At 42.0% G+C, this 12,380-nt stretch overlaps 1 protein-coding gene across 1 annotated transcript; it reads right to left on the bottom strand.

Annotated features, from left to right (window-relative positions):
• Positions 1–132: 132 nt before the first annotated feature.
• LOC119915469 (ATP-dependent RNA helicase DHX8-like) lies at positions 133–12,165 on the bottom strand. Its single transcript, XM_038735004.1, is given in 26 exon segments — positions 133–943; positions 1,032–1,211; positions 1,312–1,508; positions 1,943–2,071; positions 2,243–2,380; positions 2,805–2,960; positions 3,095–3,235; positions 3,591–3,772; positions 3,869–4,079; positions 4,181–4,366; positions 4,481–4,566; positions 4,569–4,674; positions 5,118–5,299; positions 5,823–5,970; positions 6,220–6,317; positions 7,849–7,936; positions 8,075–8,234; positions 8,236–8,279; positions 8,620–8,678; positions 8,681–8,763; positions 9,036–9,422; positions 9,592–9,698; positions 11,047–11,138; positions 11,452–11,524; positions 11,660–11,745; positions 12,057–12,165. Coding segments are annotated over 26 exon segments (3,648 nt in total). The 3' UTR covers positions 133–723.
• Between the last annotated feature and the right edge of the window lie 215 nt (positions 12,166–12,380).

Genomic DNA, 12,380 nt, shown 5'->3' on the forward strand with positions numbered 1-12,380 from the left:
TTAGAAATGTTCCCATTCAAATGTATGTATGTATGTGTGTGTGTGCGAGCTACATCACCACAATCTCTCTCTCAGAACAATAAAGTATAGTAGCCTCTGTATCTACTAAAAGTTCACAACAAAATCACAGGCTTAAGAAAATTTAGCATTTAATGAAGACACATTTTCATAGTTCCACTAGCAAGTATAGCAAAGCAACAGTCTCAAATACAGACACATACAGTCCCAGTTATAGTACAAACTCTAACATACGTTATATGCTGTTCCATTCTTATGGTCTGACACCATAGTATGAACGACTGAAACATACAGGCCCATTTCGATTCAATCAAGTCCTTATTTGGCATAACATTATGCTATTGTAATTTACAGAGTCAAAATAAATAGTCCACTGTGCTGCAGAATCTCCTCAAAGATCTTCTTTAAAACTACAGTCTCGAGGGACAGATATGGAAGTTTGCTTTTTGTTTTTGTATTAGTGAATGAAAAGTAATGCTCCAGGTTTTCTAAAATAATGACACTAAAATTTCCACCTAAACTCAAACAGACGAATTTAGGATCAGCTGTGGGGAAATGTATAAATGTTTACATGTTTCAAAAGGAGTGATGATAAAACCTTTAACCACCAGAATGTGATCACATGTCCAGTGCTGATACAGGACAATGCATTCAACTTCATCACTGTCAAAGCCTTTCCGTTTTGCATTTGTGACGTCACACATATCAACGCCGTCTGAAGGCACGAGAGATTCTCCATGCGTTGGGTTCCTCGTAACGGTTGTACAGAGGCTCGAGGCGCTGTTGTTTCTTCTGCTTGCTGAGGCGTGTGGGGTCGGACACTTTGAAGAAAGCAGGTGAAAACTCCACCAGCCATCGAGGGTCGATGGTAGTCACCTCCCGCATGTACTCCTTGGTAGTCAGCACCAATTCGTGGTAAACAACCCTGTGGATAAGAGAAATGAATTATTATAAAAAAGGGCCTTTATTTCTTCTTTGAATGCTAAAAAGGTTGAGCTGAGGTGCTGTCGTACCACTCAGGCTGGCGATTGAAGAGAGCACTGGAGGGGTGGATGTATACAACTTGCTGGTCTATAAGGGTGCGGTAGCCCTCTTGAGGATCCTTTTTGGCAGCATTACGAAAGAAGCCACTGCAGATTGCTTTCTGGACCCGTACTGTGGCTTTGCCACAAGACACCACATCCAGTTTATGCCTGAAGAGAAGCAAGCATGTTGAAGGTTCATGAGAAACCGGAAAGATATGATCATTATTTCATGCGTTGTGATTCTGCTTTGTCATCTTGACAATTATACCTGTCCATGATCCCCAGCATCTGTTTGCGGATGTCTTGGGCTCTGCGCAGGGAGCGAGCCTGAATGAAGTTCTCATAACACCAGGGGTTGGAGAACTTGTTGTTCTTCCAGGAGTTGTAGACAGCCAGCAGCGTAAGGTGATCACCCTCTGGTTGGTGAAACTTTGCCTTCTTCTGGTCAGCCAAAGCCTGCTTGTCCTTTAACACAAGAAAAAGAAATATACAAATGGGAAAATGAAGAACAATCAAGGCACCGTATGGATCTTTACACAGGGGAATTAAGATCAGCAGATGAGTGGACAAACTGTCACGAGTTGATGAATAAACTCAAGTAGAATTCTAAGAAGCAAAGAAAGGGATTATTTATTTAAATTTTTGTTAAAATGTTTGTTCCGCAAACAAATATATATGCTAACCCATCTGTATTTTCTTTTATAATAAACCATAAGTTATTTTTACATTATGTATACACAGAGCAAAACTCATTCATGTAAATATCTCTTTATTATTAGTTCCCATGGACTGTGACAAGCACTGCAATGTTGTATCCCTAATCCACAAAAATGAAAACAGTCCACTCACAAATACATACTTTAATTCATACTGAACATAAAGTGTAGTGGTGGGCATACCTTAGGTCTGTAGAAGACGTTCTGCACAGACAGCATTGACACGATGGTGAGCATCTCTTCACTGCAGCCCAGATGGACAGACATGATCAACATCTTACACAGCATTGGCTCCAGAGGAAACTCAGCCATCTACAAGACAGATAATTGTAGAGATACTTAAAAAAAAGACGACAAGGGGGAAGTGAAAGGCATTATAAAAAAAACAAAGTAACCACACAGTGACACATCATTAAATGTGATCTGATTTATTCTCTTCCTCTTTACAGATGAGGAAAACCACCAAGTAAAAGCACTCCTCACCCTTCTACCCAGCCGTGTGAGTAAACCTTCATCATCCAGAGCTCCCAGAGTGTAGAGCTGCTCCATGGCTGTGATCAGAGTCTCCATGGGAGGAGCGTCCATGAAGTCAAAAGACAGGAGGTCATTGATGCCCATTGCCTAGTGACGAAACATAAATTAGGGAAAAAGTGACACCAATGTAGTATGTTTTTTTTTTTTATGAAAACCTAAACTGAAGACCGCAAAAGTTTAGCTGCAACTTTTTTTGTTTTACTATACTCAAATGTTGCTGCATTGCAAACTTTTATACAAGAGATTAATCTTAAAACTGTAATTGCTTATTTTATCTAAATGATAAGTGGCATTATACTAGAACCTTATTTTGAAAACAAATTCCTGTATACACATTGTCTGTGACTTCACTTAAGTACACTCCATGTCTCACGCGGCCATAAAATCTACTGTGAATACATACCCGCTCCATTCCTTTGATATCTAAGCTGCGTTTGTACCTGCTGCTCACCTCAATAGCAAAAGATGACATGTACAATAGTAACATGTTGGCTGCTAAGTGGCTGTTTACCTTCAGAGAGAGCACAGTGCTGGCCAAGTTGGTTCTCTGGATCTCTGGCACGTTGGTTGTCAACATCTCGTCTCTGTAGGCTCTTTCTGTGTAGAGCCTGTAACACTTCCCTGGGCCTGTTCTGCCGGCTCGCCCTGCCCTCTGCTTGGCCTGGGCCTGAAATTGAAAACAGACATTTTAAAACAATTCAGTAAGCTGGCCAATTTCTTCCAATTAAACATGCTAAATATAAAAGGTAACATTTGGTATTCTTCTTCTGCAATATCAAGCACATCATAACAATATTATACCTGTGAGATGGGAGTCACCACCAGCTGGTCGATGCCAGTCTTAGAGTTGTAGACTTTTTGCTTGACAAAACCAGGGTCCACTACGTAATAGATTCCATCAATGGTCAGAGATGTCTCTGCAATATTTGTGGCAATGACCACCTAGGGGGAAAATAAAAATATTTCACATTTGCACCAAACATATATAAATTAAGATTGTTTTTGTGCCATGATCACTGCCTATTAAACTCAGCCTGGGCCTACTCTTGTTAATTTTACCACCATACACAGAGACTGAATAGTTTGCAGGACATTTCATACAAAAAAAAGGAGACCATTTATATCAGTAATGCAGAAAGATAGCCAAGATAGCAATGAAATCATTTCCAGAACTAGCATATTTTTTGGACTACCATGCATTAAACATAGACCATAAACACATACAGGCCATTTTACAATGCAATGGAATAGATACGTCTATTTTCCAATATGTTTGGGAGATGTTAAATGTAGGGACCTTTCTGCTTCCTGGGGGTGCAGGGTCAAAGATCCTGGTCTGCATCTCACTGGGCAGAGCAGAATAAACTGGCAGAATAATCAGTTCAGGAACATCAGGCCCCAGTGACTTCATTCTCTCATACAGGATCTCGCAGGCGGTGTCGATCTCTTCCTGTCCAGTTAGAAACACCAGGACGTCCCCTGGACAGAGATTTGGAAAGAGAGTTTAACATGGACTGATGTTAGAGTCTACTGGTGAAAAGAACACCTGTGTGTTTAAGATTTTAAAAATCATACCTGGAGGTTCAGTCAGATGAATCTGCATGACTGTGATGAGACTGGCATCCAGGTAGTCTGTCTCAGGTTCTTTGGTGTAGAGAACCTCAACCGGATAAGTTCTTCCAGGGATGGTGAAGATGGGCGCTTCATAGAAATACTGAGAGAACTTCACAGCATCCAGTGTAGCTGATGTTACAATCAGCTTCATGTCTGTGCGTTTCTGCACAGTCTGAGACAGACAAAAAAAAATACTCAGCGTTTCCTTTTTTTAAATTAAATTTTTTTTCCCCAAAACATATGAATACACAGCTCTCTGCTCTTCTTGCTTACCTTCTTGAGCAAACCAAAGAGAACATCAGTGTGTATGGTCCTCTCGTGAGCTTCATCCAACATGATAATGGCGTACTGGCCCAATTCAGAGTCGATCAGGCACTCTCTCAACAGCATACCGTCTGTCATGTACTTGATCACCGTCTCTGGGCTGGTGCAGTCCTCGAAACGGATGGTGTAACCCACCTGGACAAAAAAAATATATTAGCCCTCTAGAGATTAAACTAAGCTATAATAATCTTGATCTATAATCTTACTAATACCATCAGATGGGAACACAGTAAAGGACAAATCACTCACCTCTTGTCCTAGACAGCAACCATACTCCTCAGACACTCTCTTGGCCACTGACATGGCGGCCACACGACGGGGCTGCGTACAGCCAATTTCCCCCTGGTGGTGTAGCCTGCCTCCGCCAGGTACTGAGTGATCTGCGTGGTCTTACCAGACCCTGTCTCTCCGATCACAATCAGGATCTGGTTGTCATGTACAGCCTGTGACAGATTAACAGAGAGAAAATATATAAGCTGGCCCTTGAATGGAAGCTATTCCCCATTTTGCATTTAATCATAGTTTAATGGAATACAGCTACAAAAAGGTAAAGTAAATATCAACGTAAGAATGATGCTGCAGATGCGACCATCTGTGTTGTGGCAATGGTACTGAATTTCTCTTTAGCGACATTTCTGTAGGGGTTGTTTGATATTCGACTTTGTCAGCATTAGAAGAAAAAAAATCTGCTCATTTACATTTGGCAGATGTTTCCATTTAGTGGCTCTCAAAGCATAAATGTACCAAAGCATCAACATCTGCTTATTAAAGCTTATTTAATCACATTTTCAATAACACCTAATCAGAATCAAAAATAAACTCCATTGATGCTTTGCATCCAACTAAATTTCTGAATCTCTTTGGGTTTTGTTTTTAACTGACAAACCTGAATGAGCTGCTCCTTCAGCTTGTAGATGGGCAGGCTCTCCCTCTGTTCCAAGATGGAGAGCTGGGTCTTCTTTCCATAGGAAGCCTTGTTGCCTCCAAAAGCATGCTTCTTCCACTCTGGGATGTCATTGGGCATCATGCCAATGCCTCTCATGTTGGCAGCAATCTGCCTACCATCAGCTGTGAAAGAGCAGTAGAAGTGTGCTTGATAATGAAGAAAAATGCATCTTTTCTTAACACTTTAACTAAAAACTCATCGCATCAATGGGTCACTGTCACATCTGCCAATTAAGGGGGTGATAATGCCCAATGGGGAAACTCTCTAGACCATGAAGCACACTTAACCATGGCAAGACTATTCCATCTGGCCAGATATCGGGCAGCAGGAAGACAGATAACCATCTCCAGTACTGGAAAACCGGAGGAGTGCTGTCTGCCGTCATGAAGCTAGTCTCATGTCTGACTCAGACTGGGCTGTGGTTTTAATAAAAAATGCCCATCACACAGATAAAATGGATTCTGATATTTCAAGCTTAAGCACCAAAAGCAAATATTAAAAACTCAACTAATATTTATATAAAACCTGAACAGAGATGGTTAATATGATCAATGTGCTCATTTTATTGCTCCACACTGATTCAACCATACTTCAACATCTGTGACTTAGTAATTACTTAATATGCACATCTAATATATTTCTAACCGTCTGGCAGCGGGTCGACCCAGTGTTTATTCAGCCCCATGGGGATGGAGTCCATCTCTGCCTCTCGTGCAGCCTGCTTAAGCTCTCGTCTCTCCTTAGCCAGGGCGCTCTGCATCATGGCCGCTTGAGACAGAGAGCCATCTGGATTCTATGTACAGAGGGAAACACAGGATTATGTCCCTTAAAATGTAAATTTTTCTTCAAGCTATAGAGGCTGTTTATAATTACATTCACTGAAAATGTGTGTTAAACATCAATTAAACATATATAGTAATAACATCTTCTCTAAGAATAATTTTTCTACTAAACATTTCAAATTGTTCACTAAGTGTCAAAATTCTAAACTACACAGACTATTTCAAGTGAGTTCTCATGTTGTCTTAGCATGATACCGTACCTTGACAATCTTGACAGGGCTCATGTCCATGCTTTGTTTGGTGTGTCCCCTCAGGAACGGGGGTTCTTCTTCAACCAGCTCAATTTCCAAATCTTCATCTGAATAGCAGTGAACAAGAGCAGTGAACAAGATCAATGGGAGTAAGCAGTTCCCTCTAATTCACATTTCATAAAAATGTAGGACTAGGAGTCTACAGCCATGCATGGTGCTTTGAGCTAAAAGCTAATCTTTAGCCGGTATAACGTTCACTGGCTCCACTTAGTGTAAGAATGTTAACATTTGCTAATTAGCATGGAACACAAAGTACAGCTAAAGCGTGATTTATACTCCTGCGTCGGTCTAGATGCGTAGCCTATGGCGTACTACGCACATAGCCATGCATTTATACTACTATATTAAAAGTTAAGGGTTCACTAAAGTTATTACAGTTCACCCTCTGTAACATCAATGTCTGTACCAAAGTTTTTGGAAATCAATATAAATATACTTTGTATAGACACACAAAAAAAAAAAAACCCCACTGTTTTTACTGAAGAAACACACTAGTAAAAACGCATTGTGTTTCATGAACTGGTTCTGTGATGGGTTGAAACGAAGGTTACGATATGGTAACCCTAGTTCTATAAGCACAGGCGGAGCCCTCTACTGGACTCTAGGTCACACTTGCGAGCTGGATCCCGAGAAGGAGCATATCCAATAGATAGAAACGCACAAATGGGCACAGTAAGGGCCAAGATGCCATTGTATAGATCTCTTCCACACACACCCAGCTGAAAAAGGGTCGTAGACACTTCCAAGTGGAATGTGCACGCACTGCTAAGGGTGGGTCTGTTCCCGCCCGTGTACAGTTTTGGGAGATTCACTCACAAAGCCAGCAGGCCAGGCTCTTCTTGGACAGGGTTTTACTGACTGCACCATCACTGAAACAAACAGCTGACCAGTGCATCAAATGGGGGCTGTGTGCTCTACATAGGACGTTAGCCTAGTACACATGGACACAACAGATGCACTCTCACCTTCTTGCACCCTAAGTGGGGTAGGGGGTTAGAAAGCATCCAGATTTATTGTCCTGGACCTGAACATGCTCCGTATGTTCTTAAGAACAAAAGGAGGTGTGTTGTCTCAATCCAGCTGCACTGTGGACACCAAAAACCAGCATGCAGCTGGGGTGAACAGACAGGCACACAGCTGTCGCAGGGCTGTTCAAGAAATAGCATTTTCAATGAGGACAGCTCCAGGGGCTCATAAGGTGCAGATATTAGAGCCACCAACACAAGCAGCAAGTCCAATGGAGGCGCAGAGAGACACGACACCGGTTGCTGTCTTCTCACACCCTGCAGAAAGCGCATCACAAGGGAGTGGGTGAAGACTGTTCTGTCACCAAACCCCCCGTGACAGGAGAGATAGCTGCAGTGAGCAGTTCACCCTTTGCTGAAGAAAAAAGGATGCTGAGGCAGTAGGGACACTGCTATTTATACGTCACGCACGTATTGCTAGCGGTGTCCTATTGGTCGGCTACGTGCACGATAAAATTTCAGTCGGCAAGTGCGTGCGTGTGATTGGAGGAGGTAGTACCCATAGAGTCCAGTAGAGGGCGGAGCCTGTGAGAGAGAACAATTCATTTCTTACCCTCTTCATCATCAACTTTAGGAAGGATCCCAGTCTCATCATCAAAATCTGGGAACTCTTCTTTCGACAAGACATTGGCAGCAATCATCTGGGGGCAGACAAAGAGCATGAGTATTTGCATGTGATAAAATACACCTTCACAAAAGGGATTTAGTGTTTTCCTCAAAGATTTAAGCAGTTTTTGTTACCTCGAATGTGTGCACGAATACATACTGTATAGACCCACCTGTTTGATCTCCCACTTCTCTGGGTCAGAAATTTTGGTGAGCCTCTTGCGCTCCAGGGTGTCGTCTTGCTCCAGCTCAGGGGCGTGGCCAAGGTTCAGGTTGCTCGGCCGGTCGGGGTTCCTCATGGAGATCTCCTCCCCTCCGTCTGGGCCCGCATTTCCTCCTGTTGGGGTTGAGGTCTTCTCCCGTCTCTTGGTCCACATCCTGGTATAGAAAGGAGGAGAAAATTAGGCCATTTACGTACTGACAGGGGATAACAGTCTTCCCTGAGAAAAGGTCCCATAATGATATACTATCCAAATTTTGCTCATGGGAAAGTCAGAGGCTTAAACGCTAATTTAGTTGATAATGACTCATTGGCTCAAACCACTATCTGCTCTGCTATAAAGGGAACACCTGCTGCTATCAAGATCTCCATTTTCCAACCTCAGTCACACAAAGAATTCTGAAAATCTTCCTTCTAAATTCTGCGCACACGCCAATTAATTTATTCTATTCAGTGCAACTTCACAGATATGTGTTCAATAAATTGTTATCTTCTTACCTTCATACTGAGGCTGGTCTTCGAGCCAGTGAATGAGAGCACCTTGACTTTGACTCTTGGCCTTTGCTTACAACATCAGCCACGTTGGCCACGCGGCCCTCTCTACGCAGTTCAGAAATGTGGACCAAACCCTCCCATCGTTTCCTACATACAAAAGAACACAACATGATTAACTTTACTAGCAGAATAACAGACAATGCAGTTCATTACTGGTAACTTATGTTCCATGTATGCACCATAGGAATCCATACGCAACCTGAGCGCAGACCTGAACCGTTGTATCCAATTTATAGATATATAACTGATGTTTTTGATTGGGACAAAAATATAACATTTATAATTCTTCATTGGTAAGCAGTAGGCTAAGCTGCCACCCTAACGTTAGGTTAATGTTGTGTTAATATCACTTTACTGACCTTAATCCCTCCAGCTGAACAAAGCATCCAAACTGCATGATACTGGTGACTTTGCCGTTGTAGATGTCTCCAACAGAAGGCTCCTCTGGTGGAGGGCGGTCCACATGTTTGTCCTTCCAGCGGTCAGAGTCTCTGTCTTGGTCTTTTTTGGGGCTCGGTGAGCGCTCAGTCCAACGGGAAGATTTGTCTCTTCTTTTGCCGCGATCTCTGTCTCTCTCTCTATCTCTGTGCCGATCACGGTCCCTGGAGCGAGACCTGGACCGGGAGTGAGAACGATGCCGTCTCTTCCTGTCCTTCTCCCGATCTCTATCTCGGTCCCGGTCTCTGTGTCTGTCTTTTTCTCTGCTTCTGCTGCGACTTCGGCTGTGGCGTCTGCTCTTTTCTGACCTACAAGTGGGAAAAGTAACCGTCAAAAGCCACCAACATGTAGCTATGACAACTTGTTGGTAGTGATATTTTTGTTTCCTATATGAAACAAAGCAAACATCACTCACATGTAAAATGTCTATTTCATGAAGGCATGCAGAAATGTGACCCGTGTCCTTAGCCAGCTTACCTGCTCTTGCTGCTTTTAGAGTCTGACCCACTGACACTGGGCATAAACATCTCCAGCTCTTTCATGGCATCAGCTGCTACCTTCACATCATCTTCATCTAGCAGCTTCTGAGAAAGTCCATCATACAAACAAATTAGCAGCATAATACAGTTTATTTCAAGGGTTAACACCTTTGATTAGTTTCCAATCAAATTATTTTTGATAGTATTCACAAAGGCAAATTTCAAGAATAAATTGAACTAAAGGCAGATGCGTTCATGAGTTTTGTAAACATGGCAACTCAGAGGCGAACGCTGCAAGTATACAGTCTATTTCTAACTTTGAAGATGCGCACGCACACGCACACACACACAGCGAGGTGCGGACTTGTGTGAGCTTCAATGCTACTTAGGGATGCACGTTAATATCAGCACGTAATCAGCCAATAAAGGCTTTAAAATGATCCATCAAAATTAAAAACATGTCTGACAACTCTTCTCCAGAACACCAAGCTTGCCTCTTGTTTTCATGCAATTAAGGCACACTGCGCAAAGTATAGTCAAATGCAGTGGTGGTGCAATCTTTTCGTGTTCAAAGGCAGGCACCCCACCTGACTTGTTAGGGATCACATATTGATTTTCAATGGGTGTGTTCAACCTGGCAATCAAATCACAAGTCATACAATCCCATTTAAGCACAGCATTCTCCTAGTAAGGATGCACTGACAGATTGATTACGAAGAGGAGAGTCAAGACCAGCTTCTCCTATGACAAAATTATTCAAATGTGCAGATTCACAGCTGCTCAAAAATGAATAAACGGCACCACATATATGTAAAGTGTACACATCTTTTTAGCTGTAGATCTGTGATATTAGGGTTAATATGAAAAGCCTAACAAAAACAATCTATCCATCTGTAAAGACCTTGTTTTGCATTAAAAGGCGAGGCAAGTCATTCTAATCTAATACATGTCTTTCTCAAATTCAGTGAATATCTCCTCACGGTCCGACAGCTGTCTGTTCTGTGTGCGCTGAAGAAAAACAAAAAAAACTGGTGTTTGTACTCAGCCCTGGCTCTGTAAATGGGAAACAGACAAAGTGGATCATTCCCCGATACAACACATTATTCCAGCCACGATTTGTGTGTCTGGTAAGGTTAAATCATTTGCCCAAGGACATTCAACTTTCTAGTTCTCCAAGACATGCTGTTGTTGTGATGTCAGTTATAGTAGCAGGAGAGTTGTGAGTATCGCTGTTTGGAACTGTGGGACATTCTCATCCTCTCTGCATGTTAGCTTTGCTGCAGCAGCAACTGTTGGGCAGTTTTCTAACCCACAATTTAGCTAATGTTAGTTGCTATACTTGCTGTGTTGTTGGGTTTTTAAAAAAATTGAGAATCACTTGACCTTTAATGGTAATGGTGGCATTACAAGTCAAACAGACACTACCTACAAATAATAAATTAAAGCCATGTACCTTTGGTGCTGGATCATTTGGTCTACAAAGTGCTGGAAACAGCTCCTTCAACTTCTCCTTTTCTGACTTCGGCTTGACCAAAGGCTCAGAGGCTGAAAATGGACAGTTATTCATAATTATAGTTTTCTTTATTCCCAAAGTAGACATGTATGAGGACACAGCGCGCATATGCATATATATATATATATGACAGCATCCTCTTGTACGACATGTACAGAGATGTAGCAGTTAACCAGTACAATTTTTTTTTTTTTACATACAAGTAATTATTACACAGAATGTTTGGGCAAAGTGTCTCATAATAAAATATGATTATGCAGCTGTCATTTAACAAAACTCCCAGTTGAAATCTGTTTAACTAAAGTAAATGAATGCTCTGGCAGCTCAGAAGTTACATTAACCTACCTTTACTCGTAGATGCTTTGGATGGAGGTCGCATAGTCTGAATAAGCCTGAGCAAATTACCGATGAGAGAATCCTACAATGAACACAACAAAAAAAAAATACAATACGGATTAAGGTTAGCTAGCAGTTAACGTTAGAGTTAACAAATTTACGTTTAGCTTATTTCACCATTAACTTACTGTTGATGCGCGTTTAGCGTTGAACTTACTGTGAATTCGGCTCCATTTTGGAGCAAAAGAGCTTTGAATCCGTCAAAGGTTGGTTGTTTTTCGGCGAGGTCGATGACAAATTCAGCTGCGAAGCAAAGAAAAAAAACAAATTGAGCAAAACAACAGTTAAGTTAGGCAGCTAACGTAATGCTAACTCGCACTGTTTAACATTGATGAAGCGTTAAAAAAAATCGGTATTCAAGTTACATCAAGACCGCAAATCTATTTAATAGGTGGCAACAGTCCTAAAAGTACTCAATCTTTTGGAAATACACACCAGTTCACAGCGTTACCACATGAAACTGCAGGTAGCTAACAACAGCTAGTTAGCATAAGCTAGCAAGTTAGCTAGGACTTTCCGTTTAGCGCGGCTGTTCTCGACCACAGAATACACACCTAAATCTTTGTCACTTATTCCCAGATGGTTGTCAAGCTCCGTGCAGACCTTAGACACCAAAGACAAATATTCTAGCTGCGATAGCTCGTCAACTCCGCCGTCTGACATTCTCCACGAGTCTTGTTTTGTTCAGGGAAAGTAAACGCTAGCAGCAGACGTATTGAATGTGGCAAACTTCCGCCTTTATTTCGTACGTGCTTCGCTATTGGTCCGTTTTGGCACCATGACGAAAACACGCAGGGGTTGCCAGTCTTGAGGGACTTCCTCCTACTTGCCGCACGATGGCGCCAAAATTCCTAACAATAAATTAACAACATCGCCAC

This window comes from Micropterus salmoides, unplaced genomic scaffold, assembly GCF_014851395.1.
Source record: "Micropterus salmoides isolate LMB-PRFRI ecotype aquatic unplaced genomic scaffold, ASM1485139v1 Ms_hic_scaffold_21, whole genome shotgun sequence".
Taxonomy (NCBI): domain Eukaryota; kingdom Metazoa; phylum Chordata; class Actinopteri; order Centrarchiformes; family Centrarchidae; genus Micropterus; species Micropterus salmoides.